General features: G+C 43.4%; 1 protein-coding gene across 3 annotated transcripts in view; it reads left to right on the top strand.

Annotated features, from left to right (window-relative positions):
* The window catches only part of GRAMD1C (GRAM domain containing 1C), a 169,967-nt gene that overhangs the window by 80,173 nt on the left and 71,326 nt on the right, over window positions 1-18,468 (top strand). For all 3 annotated transcript variants that reach the window (XM_073617416.1, XM_073617415.1, XM_073617417.1), the window contains 3 exons: window positions 1,746-1,849; window positions 4,231-4,326; window positions 7,817-7,897. In XM_073617416.1, coding sequence (XP_073473517.1) covers window positions 1,746-1,849; window positions 4,231-4,326; window positions 7,817-7,897 — 281 coding nt within the window. The remainder of the gene's footprint in view (window positions 1-1,745; window positions 1,850-4,230; window positions 4,327-7,816; window positions 7,898-18,468) is intronic.

The raw sequence follows: 18,468 nt of genomic DNA, 5'->3' as shown, positions 1-18,468 counted from the left end.
TTGAAAATTTTGGTTTGTTGTGGAAACCAGCCCTGGTGATAAAGCATCAGGGGAGACACCTTTTCCCCATAATAATGCCGCTTACACAGGGTCGGTCTTTCCGACAACAAATGTTGGATGTGAGCTTGTTGTCAGAAAGTCTGACCGTGTGTACGCTCCGTCAGACATTTGCTGTCGGAATTTCCGCCAACAAATGTTTGAGAGCAGGTTCTCAAATTTTCCGACGACAAAACTTGTTGTCGGAAATTCTGATCGTGTGTAGACAAGACCGTCGCACAAAAGTTCCACACATGCTCGGAATCAAGCAGAAGAGCAGCACTGGCTATTGAACGTCATTTTTCTCATCTCGTCGTACGTGTTGTACGTCACCGCGTTCTTGACGTTTCGGAATTTTTGACAAGATTTGTGTGACCGTGTGTATGCAAGACAAGTTTGAGCCAACATCCGTCAGAAAAAAATCCAGGATTTTGTTGTCGGAATGTGCGATCGTGTGTACGGGGCATTAGACTTACAGGAGAGAATTTCCCTTCCTAGGGGGGAGATTTCCTCTCACTTCCTGTTGTCTCCTTCTGTTTGTAAGTCAGATGTTTAGAACTCGGGGACCTCCTGTATATGACCTATATATGTAAACTGGCTGCTAATTAGATCCCAAACCCAGGAGAGAAATACACTGAGTGTAATTGTGTACCAATATAAACCAATATACACCAATATACACAGTGAATAAAATCTCTAAGGCATACACAATAAACACTAATTTTATGTAAAACGTGTTTTACTTAACAAATATGAAAATAAGAAATGAAAATAAATTTACACCATGTTTACATGCAATATACCGACTATTATGTACACACCTCATATAAAGTCCCAAATCTTTCTTTTTATCGTATAATAAATAGGGATGGAGGCACATTATTCTCTGAGCCTCAAACTCTTCCTTTAATGATGGGGCACTATTCCTCCCACTGACACCAATGATGGGCACTATTCCTCCCACTGATACCAATGACGGGGCACTATTCCTCCCACTGACACCAATGATGGGCACTATTCCTCCCACTGACACCAATGATGGGCACTATTCCTCCCACTGATACCAATGATGGGGTACTATTCCTCCCACTGACACCAATGATGGGGCACTATTCCTCCCACTGATACCAATGATGGGCCAGTATACCAATGATGGGGCACTATTCCTCCCACTGACACCAATGATGGGCACTATTCCTCCTACTGACCACTTTTTACTTCCACTGACCACCAAGCCTGAAACATTGTTTTCTCCCACTGAAGCTGGGGAATTTTCTACTCCCACTGGCCACAGTCTGGGAACCTCTAAATTCTGAGGGCCAGTAAACTTGCCTTTTGTTTAGAAAGTTTGGAGAGCCCCTGATCTAAGTGAATGTTGGCAGGTAAGCAACATTTCTACAAAAAGTAATTTCTGCTAAAGGTGTAACCACAAAGTTCTAAGGCCAGGGGTGTACTTACATTTTCCACAGTACACCATTACATCGATTGATCTTTGTGTTGAATACATCATTGAAAAGACAAAGCGTAACATCTTTAGCTGTAGACACCATCTGAATGAAGATCTAAAGTTTGCCTATTCACATATGTTGAAAAGGTCAACAGTCTCCATGGGGTGCACTTACTTTTCCACATGATTGTATATCCAAGTCATACATGGTATTCGCGGTAGCTGTGTTTGCACTATATAACTTGTCTGTCTCTGCCCTCAGATTACGCCTGTGCCCTTCAGAAGGACATCCTACTGCAAGGCCGCCTTTTCCTGTCTGAGAGCTGGATCTGCTTCCACAGCAACATCTTCCGATGGGAGACTACGGTGAGAGGCCGCTGTCCATGGCTAGACTTGGTCTTCCGCTATGTGTGATCTGTGTGGTGCAGAGTGTGCAGATGTCGGGCAGAACTTGTATTGAAATGATCCAGCAACAGTTACAATAAACTGGTTGGGCAGGCAACCCGTCCGGGTGCACTTCTGGATTCCAGTAACGTGAAAGGAGCAGATACCAGCTGAACTGACAGTGTCTGTTGAGGGCAGCAGAATGCAGCCTGGCCGTCTCATGCCCACTCAGGAAGGTGCCCAGAAGAGTTGCAACCCTAACGCTTACCCTCCTCGTCAGGAACCCTACCCTAGCACTGTCCCTAACAGGCGGGGTACCCGTCCTTACTCTACCAGCTTGCAAAAATGCACGCCAAACCTGGGAGCCAGGGCCTTAAATAGGCTCTGCCTGACCCAAGATGGTTGCTGGAGTCACATGGGGTGGCAGCATCCAATACGATAGCTTCTCCAGTGACCCAGGAAACCATAGAGGAACCCTGTTCTTCTTGACTTCCTCTCCAACAACAGTGCTGCTGCGAAAGAGCGCCTCCAGCAGTGGAGAAAGTAGACTGCACCTGCCTTTATGTGCCATGGAATCCCCTGAAGGCACATGTAATGGGCTCATTTCTAACAAGCCCCTTTCATTTGTTGCACTAATACTCTCATCTTCCTGGCTTCACAGAAGTCTGTTTGCCATGTTGAAAGTAGACAACGAGCAGCCGGACGGGGTATTTTCAGAAAGTCCTTCTACCTGTAGAATGGAGGAAAGTTTGACAGACCCGCCACTGCCCAAAGCCCAACTCCATCCCTCTGACACTTTAGCCTGGGAGGTTCCCTCGGTAGGACGTTCTACATAGCCATCTGCCGGCAGCTTTAGACTTCATGTGCTGTACATGGGTGCATTTGCTCATGCAGCGTAAAAACTAGACATGTGCACTGACAAAAAATTTGTGTGTTTTAGTTTTATTCATTTTTTCGGAAATTCGAAAATTCGGAAATTCAGAAAATCGAAAATTCGGATTTTCTAATGTCCGAATTTCCAAATTTTTGAATTTTTGGATTTCTGAATCCTCGGATTTGGGAAATTTCGAATTTTCAGATTTCCGAATTTTCGAATTTCGAATTTCCGAATTTTCAAATTTCTGTTTTCAAATTTTTCAATTTCTGGATTTCCGGATTTCTGAATTTTTTCGAATTTCCGGATTTCTGAATTTTCGCATTTCGAATTCCGAATTTTCGGAATTCCAAAATTCGGAAATAAAAAAATTTGAAAATTTGAAAATCTGAAAAAAGAAAGAAAATCAGTAAAATTCAAATGAATAACTAACTATTAAATTATAGGTATTGGAATTTCCTTTCAAATTTAGCTGTTTGTGAACGTAACGAATACAAATTTATCTGAAGTAACTAAGAATTATCCGAAATAACGAATGCTGCATCTAAACAAATGGAATGGAACAAATGAATAATAAATAACAATAATAAAAAGATTTTATTATTATTGTTATTTAATATTATTTGATCTTTACGTTCCATTCGTTTAGATATGGTATATCAGATAATTCGTAACTTTGTATAAATTTGTACCCGTTACGTTCACAGCTAAGTTTAAAAGGAAATCCAATAACTATAATTTAATATTCATTATTAGTTAGTTATTATTTCAGATTTTCGGGTTTTCGAATTTTCAGATTTTCATTCTTTTGAATTTTCAGATTTTCATTCTTATTCTTGGATTTTCAAATTTCCAAATTTTAGAATTTTTTGAATATTCGAATTTCCGAATTTCCGAAATTTTGAATTTCCGAAATTTCGAATTTCTGAACTTCCGAACTCGAATTTTCGAATTTCTGAATTTCTGAAATTTCAAACTTCCGAAATTTCGAATTTCCGAAATTTCGAAATTCTGAATTTCCGAAATTCAGAATTTTCGGAAATTTGAAAATTCGGAAATTTGAATTTCGTAAATTCAAAATTTGTAATTTCTGAATTTCGGAAATTCGAAATATCAGAAATTCGTTATTTCGGAAATTTCGGATATTTGTTATTTCGGAAATTCGTAATTTCGGATATTCGGAAATTCGAAATTCGGAAATTCGAAATTTTGGAAATTCGTTATTTCGGAAATTTTGAAATTCGTAATTTCGGATATTCGGAAATTCATAATTAACGAATTTGTCAAAATTCATTAAAAACCGAATTCGGAAGGAAACGAGTTGCACATGTCTAGTAAAGACGCCGCGTATCTCTGGTGCCCGGGATGTCCTGGAGCTGTGTACAGACGTTCATAGACATGAATAGGTGATGGTGGCTGTAAGCAACTCTGCACCAGAATTTGTGTAAAGAAGTGCATGGTATCGTGTAACCACTCTTCATATGTACAGATATGTCTGCCGCTGAGAGATGTCACCTCCATGACGAAGGAGAAGACAGCCCGACTCATCCCCAATGCCATCCAGATCAGCACCGAGAGCGAGAAGGTATCTATGTACTACCAGCCTGGAATGTTAGGAGGGGTTTGCTCTATTACGCCTGTGTATAATCTACAATAAGCATGTGTGTGGAGCTGTTCAGAGGAGCTTACACTCCATAATGTCCTCACCACAGTCACACACTACCATTATACATTTATATAGCTCTGAAATATACCACAGTGCTGTACAGAGAACACCGAGCCAGTCACATCAGTCTCTGCGCCAGAGGAGCTTACACTCTAATGTCTCCTCCACGGTCACACACCATTATTATACATACAGTTAGGTCCATACATATTTGGACACAGGCAGGATTTTAATACTTTTAGCTCTGTAGGCCATCAGAATAAAATGAAAACAAAACAATCCAAATGAATTTGAAGTGCAGACTTTTAGCTTTAATTCAAGGGGTTGAACACAAATATCAAGTACAAATTTTAGGAACTGCAACCATTTTTATACACAGCCCCCCCCCCCCCCATTTTCAGGGGCTCAAATGTAATTGGACAAACGAGTATAATCATAAATAAAATTTTATTTCATTTTAAATATTTTGTTGAGAATCCTTTACTGGCAATGGCTGCCTGAAGTCTGGAACCCATGGGCATTACCAAAGACTGGGTTTCCTCCTTTCTGATTCTTTGCCAGGCTTTAACTGCAGCTGTCTTCAGCTGTTCTTTGTTGGTCTTTCTGCCTTTAGTTTTCTTCCTTCAGTAAGTGAAATGCTCAATTGAGTTGAGATCAGGTGATTGACGTGGCCATTGCAGAATATTCCACTTCTTTTCCTTCAAAATCTCCTGGGTTGCTTTTGCAGTATGTTGTGGATCATTGTCCATCTGTACCGTGAAGCGCCGTCCAATCACTGCAGAATTCATCTGGCTGCTTCTGTCTTCTGTCCCATATCAATAAACACCAAACATGCCATCACATTGCAAGCTCCACCATGTGACCACAGATGACGTTGTGTGCTTTGGATCATGAGCTCTTCCAAGCCTTCTCCACACTTTTTTCTTCCTGTCATTCTGGTTCAGATTAATCTTAGTTTCATCCATCCAAAGAATGCTTTTCCAGAAATGGTCTGGCTTTTTTAGATGTTTTTTTAGCAACGTCTAATCCTGGCTTTTCTCTTCTTCAGGCTTATGAACGGTTTGCACCTTGTGGTGAACCCTCTGTATTTGCTCTTGTGAAGTCTTCTCTTGATTGTAGACTTTGACAATGATAGGCCCACCTCCTGGAGAGTGTCCTTCCCTTGTCTGGATGTTGTGAATGAGTTTTTCTTTACCATAGAGAGGATCCTGCGATCACCCACCACCAGGGCTTTTTTTCTCAGGGAATAGGTGTAGGAACTCCCTCATTTTCGAATCACCCCTTGCCTCCGCCCCTACCCACCTCTGAGCACTGACCATGGGTTCCACCCCCTACCAACCTCCCAGTACCCTCTCTTCCAGAGAATACAGAACCAAGTAATTTGTATAGAATTTGACACTAACAAGAAAAGCAATAAAATAGATCCCCTGCAGCCAACAACAATAGACAACCCCCATTCAATAACATACCCCCAGCAACAATAGACCCCCACTAGCAATAATAGATCTCCCATACACCAGCAACAATAGACCTCTCCCCCTTCCAGCAACAAGTAACCCCCCTCCTACAACAATAGATCCTCCACCAGCAACAAAAAACCTCCCCAGCAACACTAGACCCCCCACAACAATAGATCCCCCAGCGACCATAGATCCCCCAGCAGCCAGCATCAGTAGTCCCTCCAGCATACTATAGTACCCCTCGTCATTACATAAATTCTGTGCTGGAGGTGCCAGGACTGCGTTACCCCGCGTTCCCGCTGAAAAAAATCCCTGCCCACCACCGTTATCTTCTGTGGACTGGACGGCCTTTTTATGTTGCTGAGCTCACCAGTTCGTTCTTCTTTCCTCAGAATGCACCAAAGTGTTGATTTGGCCACTCCCTGCTGCTATCTCTCTGAAAGATTAGTTTAATTTTTGTAGCCTTATAATGGCCTGTTTCATTTTCCTCTCCTTTGAACGCATGATGTAGGTTCACAGCAATAGATTCCAAATGCAAATACCACACTTAGAATCAACTCCAGACCTTTTACCTGCCTAACTCATGAAGAAATAATGCAGGAGTAGCCCACACCTGGCCATGAAACACCTTTTGATTCAATTGTCCAATTACTTTTGATCCCTTGAAAAGAGGAATGGCTATTCTTAAGGAGCTGTAATTCCTAAACCCTTCCTCCAATTTGGATGTACATACCTCAAATTAAACCTGAGAGTGTGCACTTTCAGCCCATATCCATTATAGAACAATAGCTTGAATATGTTTTGGTAAATACCTAAAAAAAAAAGAAATTGTGCCTGTGTCCAAATATATATGGACCTAACTGTATATATAACTCTGACATATACCGTAGTGCTTAACAAAAAACACATATTATTATTATGATTAATTGATATGGCTCTGACATATACTGCAGTGCTGTACATAGAGCACTAAACCAGTCACATCATTGTCTGCACCAGAGGAGCTTACACTCGAATGTTCCCACCACAGTCACACACTATTATTATTATACATTTACATAGCTGTGACATATACAGCAGCACTGTACAAAGAACACTGAGCCAGTCTCTGCACCAGAGGAGCTTACACTCTAATGCCCCCCACAGTCACACACTATTATTATACATATATATAACTCTGACATATACCGTAGTGCTTTACAAAAAACACATATTATTATTATTGTAAATTGATATAGCTCTGACATATACCGCAGTGCTGTACAGAGAACACTGAGCCAGTCACATTAGTTTCTGCACCAAAGGAGCTTACACTCTAATGTCCCCCCAACAGTCACACACTTGTTCACACTTGCTCAAAATACTGACGCTTATCAAACGCTCCTATAGCGTTAATGCGTGTTAATAGGTGCGGTTGATAAGCTTTTAATGAGAATTAAAAACGCTCCCCCCCAAACTCCCTATGTAGGTTTTGCGGCGCAGTTAACAAGCGCTTTTGGCTTGTTAAAACCGCACCACAAACACCTACAATAGCTGGTTGCTAAGGAGCATGCCGGAGAAGCCGGCCGCTGCGTCCTTAACAACTGATGAGTCATCAGCTGTCAGTGGGCTTCCCCGGTAAAAAAAAAAAAAACAGCATGGGGTCCCCCACCCCCAGTCCATACAAGCACCTTTGAGTCTGGTATGAATTTTAGGGGAAATAAGAAGAAAAATAATTTGTTGCCCCCCCCCCCATTCTCTGGAAGTTTTCTTGCAGTGCTTAGCTCCTGTGTGACTTTGCAGTCTTGTACACTCAAATCGCCTCCCCTATTATTCATTTTATGAAACCCTTCTACTCTGTGTATGGGCTTGTTCGCACATGTTGATCATTTGAATGCATTCATTATCTCAATACTTTGTTGTGTCAGATTATGAATATTTTGTTGAAAATGTCCTCCTCTTCCTCGCAGTACTTCCTCACATCTTTTGCCGCCAGAGACAGAAGCTTCCTCAACATGTTCCGCATGTGGCAGAATGTTCTCCTGGATAAGGTAAGCCATTCCCCCAACTTCAAGGTCCCGTTCTTCTGGCCTTTGACCCACCAAGGTAGAGCCACCACGAAACTTCTCTGTTCCCTGACACTTCTCCTCCAAGAACAAGACTCCATCTTTCAGTGAGAGTTGTGTCCATCTGCTAAGGAGGCTTCCATAAATGAGAATTCAGAGATAAGCTCAATGTCAATGTGTTGCTAGTTTTAGATTGTGTTCTCCTATCTCTGTTACGTGTCTCTCTGTCTTCAGAGTGGTATTAAACCCCAAAAACAAAAATGTAACTGTTTCAGATGGTCCATTGCCACTTGCCGACCGCAATACGTATATATATGTTGCGGTTTGCAAGTGGTTTACCAGGGTTATGGCTGAAGCTATCACCCTTAACCCCACTTCTTATTTTCAGCTGCCGATTCTCTTACTCATGAAAGCGGTCCGGGCGGCTAATTAGTCTCTGGATCGCTTTCAGAAGCAGTTGGAGGGGTCGTCCACCCCCTCCCGCCACTCGCCAGTGTTTCTCAGGCTTTAAGCTTTTTACTGGCGACCCCCGGAAACAGTCCAACGGTTTTCACTGCTGGCCATCAATGGCGGCCAGTGCTCAATATTTTGGGGAGGGCGGCAAACCAACAATAACCCCCCCCCCCCACACACACACACTCTCGGGAGACGTGTATGGGCTGGGGTTTACTCCAACAGTCCAGGAGGATCCCGCTATATGACTTCTTCCCGCACCTCTGGGTCACCACCAGTGTGTCATTCACCATCTGCTCCACCAGGACCGGTACCAGTGAGCCGACCCACAGCTCCTGCCCGGCCTCAGCCTCCATGCTCGCTTCAGTTTCCGGTCCTAAGACTCCCTGGCCAATCGGGTCTAAGGACCTGCTTCCTGATTGGCTGGGAGAAGAATCAGGAAGACAATAGCGAATATTAATTCACTATTTTTGGACTGCACATTTTTATCAATTTTTTTTTGTTTTTTTTCTGTTTTGCATTTGATGAGCACATTGGTTTATTGTAGCACATGCTGGCATTTGTATGTGCCTGTTCGTTTGATTTTTTGGATTGCGCATCTTTATTAGTTATACACGTTTATGGACTGAATATTTAGGTTTTTTTTTTAGATGCAGCACCTTTTCTTTTATACATGTATTTGACATATTTATATATATATGCACTGTTTTTGCTTGTTTATTGGGTTTAGCGCAGATATCCTGCCATACATTAATTCACTACTGTCAAACAACTGGGTAGGCTTGGGGCGCAGTGCTGTGCGCCCCGAGCCCACCCTTTTTTGAAGCCAATTAAAGCCTCAGGTTCTAATCATGTGCTTCAAAAAAAAAAATAACCATTGGAATCAATGCGTCTGGCGCCCTGCATGCAGATTAGGGGCCGGGCACATGGATTATGGATGGCCGCTCCTTATGGACGGGCCGCTACTGCTAGCCATAGAGGTGAACAGAAACCAGATCTCCTCTGATCACCTTTATGATCTTGGAGGACCGGAGCGACATCATGACCCCACTTCCGGTTTAGGATGGAAGTAAACAAATCATCTTTTGATCTTTTGTTTTCAAAGTTAGAGGAGAGATTTGGGGTCTTATATAGACCTGTCATCCCTTATTTTTATTACTAGGGATGTTTACGTTCCTTGTAATAGAAATAAAAGTGAGAAAAAAAGCAAAATTTAAGTGCTCCCCAACCCTCAGTGATCGCACGCAGAAGCAAACAGTTTGCAGCACACATGTGAGGTATCGGCACGAACGTTAGAACGAGAGCAATAATTCTAGCACTAGACCTCCTCTGGAACTCTAAACATTTAACCTGTAAAGATTTTTAGAGTGTTGCCTATGGGGATTTTTAAGTACCGTAATTTGGTGCCATTCCACAAGCGTGCGCAATTTTAAAGCATTACTCGGCGTAACATCATCTTTCATATTTTACAAAAATTGTGTTATATACCGTATATTGTGTTTTTTTTTATTCAATAAAGTGTATTTTTCCCCAAAAAATGTAACTTGAAAAACTGCTGCGCAAATGCTGTGTGACATAAGAAATTGCAACGACCGCCATTTTATTCTCTAGGGTCTCTGCTAAAAAAAATTATATATATATAATGTTTGGTGGTTCTAAGTAATTTTTAGCAAAAAAAAATGCTGATTTTAACCTGTAAACAAAAAGTGTCAGAATAGACCTGGTCCTGAGGTTTTTTGGGGCAAGTGTACAGTAGCACGCCCACAACTGGGTAAGGCCACATGCACACTAGTGCTTAGGTTCATGTACGTCACATCCCAATGTTTTCAGTCCCCCCCCTTTATTCTAGCATGCCCCCTCCCCCACTCCTGACCCATACCAGGCCACATATTGAGGATATCCTGCCAGGGCACCCCCCCTGGCAAAGCACCTTGTCCCCATGTTGATGAGGTCAAGAACCCATACCTCCCAACTTTCTGAGATGGGAACGAGGGACACCTATTAGCAAAAGTATGTAGGCATAGGATACGCCCCCTGCCATGCCCCCGTCCGCCCACCGCTGCAAAAATTAAAAGCCAGCAGCTGCACATACTGCAATTGTATTAAAAAAATAAAAAAATTGTTTAAACCCACAAGTGTTTTTTTTTTTACCACTACTATTCCTTTATATTACTATTCCTTTATATTACTATTCCTTTATATTACTATTCCTTTATATTGGCTTTTGGAATTTATAAATGTAGCAATCTAGAGAGTGGATGACAGGTTTAGCGCTGGGAAACACTTTTTGATAGAAAAATAGTGCATTTAAATACATCTATATAGATCAGACCAAAATGAGGGACAAATGAGGAGGAATGAGGGACAGAGGGACATTGCTCCAAATCAGGGACAGTCCCTCAAAATCAGGGACAGTTGGGAGCTATGAGAACCTCTTCCCCACAACTCAGAGCCCAGACACACCCCCCCCCCCCATTTTAATAAGTAGGGAGTATATAGTATCCCTACTCATTGACTAAAAAAAAGTAAAGTAAAGACATGTGTACACTTTGACAAATCCTTTATTTAAAAAAAAAAAATGTTCCACAATGTAAATTCATGTGGCGAAGAGTAAAGGGGGGGGGGGGGGGGGGGGGGCTTTATTTTTAAGGCCTGCCAGGCTATGTACTGAGATAAGGGTCTGGTTTTTGTTAAGAACCCCACTCCTTTTTTTCTTTTTATTTGCCTGGAGTTCACCCTTGAAATCCATACCAGGCACAATGGTCTTGTTGACAGAGAAAAAACTTTTTTTTTTTTACTGTCCTAAATGAGCTCTAGTTATTCATGTAATGAACACTAGAGGGAGCGAGATCTCTGATTGTGATCCAATGTCCAATTCACAAATCCGAGGTGGGATAGACCTGATAAAATGTCACTCATAATTGTATATAATGAATATAATTATAAGAGCTCTCAATTTATAGATAGTTTTCGTAAGAGCTCTTCATATTATATATAATACTGATTTATACCATAAGAACACTTCATGTTATACAATCAGGTCCATAAATATTGGGACATCGACACAATTCTAATCTTTTTTTTCACCAGCGTCTGGTGATGTCTATGTGTTCCAGACTTCAGGCTGTAATTGACTGCAAAGGATTTGCAACCAAGTATTAAAAAGTGAAAGTTTGATGGGTGATTGTTAATCTGTGCCATTACTTTTAGTCCCTTAAAAAGTGGGAGGCACATATACAAACTGTTGTAATTCCCACACCGCAGTTAAAGCACATCTTGTTCGTTTCATTTCAAATCCATTGTGGTGGTGTATAGAGCCAAAAAGATTAGAATTGTGTCGGTGTCCCAATATTTATGGACCTGACTGTATATTCACAATGGATGACTAGGGCACCCGTTAAGATAGTGGTCTCAAACTGTGGCCCAGAGGCTAGATGTGACCCGTTGCCTCTCTCCGGCCCTTGGGGCACTATTCCATCCACAGTTGACACCAATGATGGGGCACTATTCCTCCCACTGATACCAACAATGGAGCACTATTCCTCCCACTGATACCAACAATGGGGAACTATTCCTCCCACTGATACCAACAATGGGGAACTATTCCTCCCACTGATACCAACAATGGGGAACTATTCCTCCCACTGCTACCAAAAATGGGGCACTATTACTTCCACTGATACCAAAGATGGGGCACTATTACTTCCACTGATACCAATGATGAGGCACTAGTCCTTCTACTGATATCAACAACGGGGCACCATTTCTCCCACTAAAACTAATGATGAGGCCTTCCACTGATATCAACAATGGGGTACTATTCCTCCCACTGATACCAATGATGGGGCACCATTCCTCCCACTGATATCAATGATGGGGCACTATTCCTCCCACTGACACCAATGATGAGGCACTATTCCTCACACTGACACCAATGATGGGGCACCATTCCTCCCACTGACACCAATGATGGGGCACTATTCCTCCCACTAAAACCAATGATGGAGCACTATTTACTCCATCTGACGCTGGGACATTTTCTACTTCCACTGACCACAATCTGACCCCCCAAGTCTGAAAGACAATAAACTGACCCTTTGTTTATAAATTTTGGGGGCCCTGCTTTAAAAATATATAAAATCCCAAGGAACCCCAGTCTAAACTGTAAAAAATGTAAATAGAAAACTCAGAGCCTGGGCCTATGCACACAACCACCTTGTTTAAATTAGCTTCACATCAGAAGCCTTCCATAACATCAGAAGTCTCCCCATCATATCAGAGTCCCCACCTTCCGTGTTAGAGGTCCCCATCATGTCAAAGCCCCCCCTAAACATCAGAGGCCCCTATACACGATTGTCCCCCTTCCCATCATATTAGAGCCTCCCATCACACCAGGGTTCCCCATCATCCCCAGCCCTTCCCTGGATCACAGAGTCCTCCCAATCTTCTCCCATCCAGGGCAAATTAGGTCTCATACTCGTAGCACCCCAGGTGAACCCAAATGGAGCCCTGGTTGGGAAACACTGGACTAGACAACAAATCGGTGCTTACAGGTAGAGGAAATGCACATGTGTATTGTATGCAAATATCAGGTCATCTTAAACTGGAACTACACCCTTTTCTCCTTTACAGCCATAGAAGCTGCCATCTTATCCTCTATTTGATCTACAGTTGCCACGATGCTGCACATGTGATCAGTTATGACACCAGCCATTTGATGGCTTGAGAGTTCAGTTGAGAGCACAAGCGACTGTGACAGTTATCATTCATGGCATGCCTTAAATGTAAATGTTTTGGGAAACAGTTAAATTGTTGGGTTTCATTTTGCATTAAAGAGTCAGTACCCCAAATTTATTATATCGATGTTTGGTAGATGCTGGAGACTTCCTCCTGATGCTCTCCTCTATCTCTCAGGGACTCGTTTGATGTGATGCTGGATATGAATACAGTACCTTTTGATGGGATCTCTCCATCCATGATGGATTTTTATTTATTTTATATTATTGGGAATGTAACAGAAGGTGTCAGAACACAGAAAGGTGGACAGGAACAGCCTGAACTCCCACCAGGACCCAACAGAGTCAGGAATAATGGATGGGAGATCTCGCTGTTGTAATATTCAAGACATATGTGAAGCCCAGGGTTGACTCACCCCACCAGGCTCAATCTGTAACTAAAATATCAAATTTGGGTGGATTGTTCCTTTAGGATTAAAAAAAAATATATTCTATGTCCATTTTATGGTAAAAGCTGCTACAAAGATCGATGCTCTACAAGTTCCTACAATTCTTTGATGAACAAATTGTTGACTTACAATTGCCCTTTTGTCAGGAATGTCTTTTATCAGCAGAAATCCCTGGTTCTCTCTACTGCGTTGTTAAGGGTGGATGGCTTGGGAGTTGGTCTGTGACCTTCGTATATCAGGCGCTCTTTGGTTTCAGAATATCATGTCTTTTATGTTGTTAGTTCAAACACACGAGAGGTTAAGTACATTGAGGTTAAAGTTTACTGGTGGGATTGCAAGCCACTAGGTGCTACAGGTCACCAGAGCAAACAAAGGGGATTGCTACAGGTAACTGGAGCATAGAAGGGGGTACTACAGGTCACCAGAGCAAACATGGGGGCAAGGGGGCCACTACAGGCCATTCGAACAAACAGGGGGGAGGGGCACTACAGGTCAACAGAGCAAATAAGGGGATTACTAAAGGTCATCAGAACAAACAAGGGGGTCACTACAGATCATCAGAACAAATAGGAGGGCCACTACAGGTCACCAGAGAAACAAGGGGGTGCTACAAGTCACCAGAGCAAACAAGGGGGTCACTATAGGTCATCAGAACAAATAATGGCGCAGATACATGTCATCAGAACAAACAAGGGGTCCACTACAGGTCATCAGAGCAAACAAGAGGGCAGCTACAGATCACCAGAGCAAATAAGGGGACCACTACAGGTCATTCGAACTAACAGGGGGGCCACTACAGGTCAACAGAACAAATAAGGGCATCACTACACGTCATCGGAACAAACAGGGGGGCCACTACAGGTCACCAGAGAAACAAGGGGGCACTATAGGTCATCAGAACAAACAAGGGGACCACTACAGGTTACCAGAGCAAACAAGAGGACCACTGCAGGTCATCAGAACAAACAAGGTGGCCACTAAAGGTCACCAGAACAAACAAGGTGGCCACTACAGGTTACCAGAGCAAACAAGAGGACCACTGCAGGTCATCAGAACAAACAAGGTGGCCACTACAGGTTACCAGAGCAAACAAGAGGACCACTGCAGGTCATCAGAACAAACAAGGTGGCCACTACAGGTTACCAGAGCAAACAAGAGGACCACTGCAGGTCATCAGAACAAACAAGGTAGCCACTACAAGTCACCAGAGCAAACAAGAGGACCACTGCAGGTCATCAGAAAAAACAAGGTGACCACTACAGGTTACCAGAGCAAACAAGAGGACCACTGCAGGTCATCAGAACAAACAAGGTGGCCACTACAGGTTACCAGAGCAAACAAGAGGACCACTGCAGGTCATCAGAACAAACAAGGTGGCCACTACAGGTTACCAGAGCAAACAAGAGGACCACTGCAGGTCATCAGAACAAACAAGGTGGCCACTACAGGTTACCAGAGCAAACAAGAGGACCACTGCAGGTCATCAGAACAAACAAGGTAGCCACTACAAGTCACCAGAGCAAACAAGAGGACCACTGCAGGCCATCAGAACAAACAAGGTGGCCACTACAGGTTACCAGAGCAAACAAGAGGACCACTGCAGGTCATCAGAACAAACAAGGTGGCCACTACAGGTTACCAGAGCAAACAAGAGGACCACTGCAGGTCATCAGAACAAACAAGGTGGCCACTACAGGTTACCAGAGCAAACAAGAGGACCACTGCAGGTCATCAGAACAAACAAGGTGGCCACTACAGGTTACCAGAGCAAACAAGAGGACCACTGCAGGTCATCAGAACAAACAAGGTGGCCACTACAGGTTACCAGAGCAAACAAGAGGACCACTGCAGGTCATCAGAACAAACAAGGTGGCCACTACAGGTTACCAGAGCAAACAAGAGGACCACTGCAGGTCATCAGAACAAACAAGGTGGCCACTACAGGTTACCAGAGCAAACAAGAGGACCACTGCAGGTCATCAGAACAAACAAGGTAGCCACTACAAGTCACCAGAGCAAACAAGAGGACCACTGCAGGTCATCAGAAAAAACAAGGTGACCACTACAGGTTACCAGAGCAAACAAGAGGACCACTGCAGGTCATCAGAACAAACAAGGTGGCCACTACAGGTTACCAGAGCAAACAAGAGGACCACTGCAGGTCATCAGAACAAACAAGGTGGCCACTACAGGTTACCAGAGCAAACAAGAGGACCACTGCAGGTCATCAGAACAAACAAGGTGGCCACTACAGGTTACCAGAGCAAACAAGAGGACCACTGCAGGTCATCAGAACAAACAAGGTAGCCACTACAAGTCACCAGAGCAAACAAGAGGACCACTGCAGGCCATCAGAACAAACAAGGTGGCCACTACAGGTTACCAGAGCAAACAAGAGGACCACTGCAGGTCATCAGAACAAACAAGGTGGCCACTACAGGTTACCAGAGCAAACAAGAGGACCACTGCAGGTCATCAGAACAAACAAGGTGGCCACTACAGGTTACCAGAGCAAACAAGAGGACCACTGCAGGTCATCAGAACAAACAAGGTGGCCACTACAGGTTACCAGAGCAAACAAGAGGACCACTGCAGGTCATCAGAACAAACAAGGTGGCCACTACAGGTTACCAGAGCAAACAAGAGGATCACTGCAGGTCATCAGAAAAAACAAGGTGGCCACTACAAGTCACCAGAGCAAACAAGGGGAGCACTACAAGTCATCAGAACAAACAAGGGGGAATCTAATCACTAGGGGAGAAGGGACTAGAGAAATGCTTCCCCCTGCCTGCAGCAGACTGATGGCATAATCTCTGCCTGGGTAAAGTCATTGGACTGGAGCTCAAGGATGGCTTTTTAATGGTAAAATGTGGAAATTTTTGTGCATACTGTTGCTGTACATTGTGTCATGTCAGGAATTTATTCATGCAAATGTATTAAGTTACAAAGTCCACTTTAAGTAGCATGCAGACAAGGACATATGTCTTGATGAAGGATGGAGGCTGTCAGCACATGGGGCGTCTGTTCCCCAGGGAGTTAGAAATTAAACTATTTGTCTTCCTCCTTCCTCATCTCTCTCAGCACCTTCCATCGTTCAGTATGGTGGACAGAGATTTGTATCCTGTACACATTTCGCAGAGACGATGTATACACAGAGCCCAGAACTGGGTGATATTTCGATCATTTACTATATGTACAGGGCTGGCAGACTCCTGGTATGTCCTTGAATGTCCACCCTTTTCATAACATTTGAAGGCATGCTCCAGCGCCTTTAAATGTTATTTCACCCTCCCTTTGTCTTGATGACCATTGAAAATAGCACAGAAAGTCATTGAAAATCCAGTGCAAGGGGTTGAAGCACCAACATGTACGCTATATTGCCTCCACCCTAAACTCGCTCATCCATGTCTTCATGGACCTTGCTTTGTGCACTGGTGCGCAGTCATGTTGGAACAGGAAGGGGCCATCCCCAAACTGTTCCCACAAAGTTGGGAGCATGAAATTGTCCAAAGTGTCTTGGTATGCTGACGCCTTAAGAGTTTCCTTCACTGGAACCAAGGGGCCAAACCCAACCCCTGAAAAACAACCCCACACCATAACCCCCCCTCCACCAAATGATTTGGACCAGTGCACAAAGCAAGGTCCATAAAGACACGGATGAGTGAGTTTGGGGTGGAGGAACTTGACTGGCCTGCACAGAGTTCTGACCTCAACCCGATAGAACACCTTTGGGTTGAATTAAAGCGGAGACTGTGAGCCAGGCCTTCTTGTCCTGACCCAATACTTTTGGCAATATAGTGTATCTATTATCCTCAATAAAAAGACAGACAAGTAACAAGCGACAGTTGAGGGCCTGCTGCTCTTCCTCAAACCACATGTACAAGTGAAGAAGGATAGAAGCCCTAAACTCTTGCATGCTGCATGTGTAGCGCTACCCTTGCAAGGGCCGCTGGTTTTGTGTCCCAGGTTCTCTTCTTGCTAGTGCAACCACAGCCAAGCAAACAGCAGCTTCCACATTTCTGACACAGAAAACAGTCTAGGAGAGGGTCCTCCAAAGGGTCAGTTTACTGTCCTTCAGACTTTAGGGAAAACTGTAATGGTACCATTGATCTATGAAGAAGGAACTACTGCCCAGATCCCAAAAATTGAATACAAAATAGAGCAAGTTCCTCTGTGGGACTTTGAAAGGCAGAAATTCCTTGACAAATGAGTGTTTAGAAAATATATGTGTATTTTATTAGAAAAGTTAAACATGGATATATGACTTTACTGAAAAGTCACTGTGGCCAGTGGGGGTAGAAAATGTCCACCATCAGTGAGAATAAACATGGCCTCATGGTTGGTGGTCGGTAGGAGGAGGAATAGTGCCCCATCATTGGTATCAGTGGGAGGAGTAGTGCCCCGTTATTGGTGTCAGTGGAAGAAATAGTGGCCCATTGTTAGTGGCCAAACTTTTCAAACAAAGGGTCAGTTTACTGTCTTTCAAACTTTAGGGGGGCTGGATTGTGGCCAGTAAGGGTAAAAAATGTCCCAGGCCCATCATCAGTGAGAATAAACATGGCCTTAGGATTGGTGTTCAGTAGGAGGAAGAATAGTGCCCCATCGGTGTCAGTGGGAGGAATAGTGCCTCATCATTGGTATTAGTGGGAGGAATAGTGCCCCATCGGTGTCAGTGGGAGGAATAGTGCCTCATCATTGGTATTAGTGGGAGGAATAGTGCCTCATCATTGGTATTAGTGGGAGGAATAGGGTATATCTTCTTCTTATTGGATGTTCTTAGCATAGTTTCTTAGCATAGGATTAAATGTCTTTAGGGTACTTTCTCTTCTTATCAAATGTTTGCAGACTCGATGTCACGGAACCTCAGAACGGGGAGGTTCCTATGTAAACAAGCCATTTCCCTGTTCTGGCTTGTGTC

The sequence above is a fragment of the Aquarana catesbeiana genome, linkage group LG02, assembly GCF_042186555.1.
Source record: "Aquarana catesbeiana isolate 2022-GZ linkage group LG02, ASM4218655v1, whole genome shotgun sequence".
In the NCBI taxonomy this organism is placed as follows: Eukaryota; Metazoa; Chordata; class Amphibia; order Anura; family Ranidae; genus Aquarana; species Aquarana catesbeiana.
This window is presented reverse-complemented; position numbering and strand designations above follow the sequence as displayed.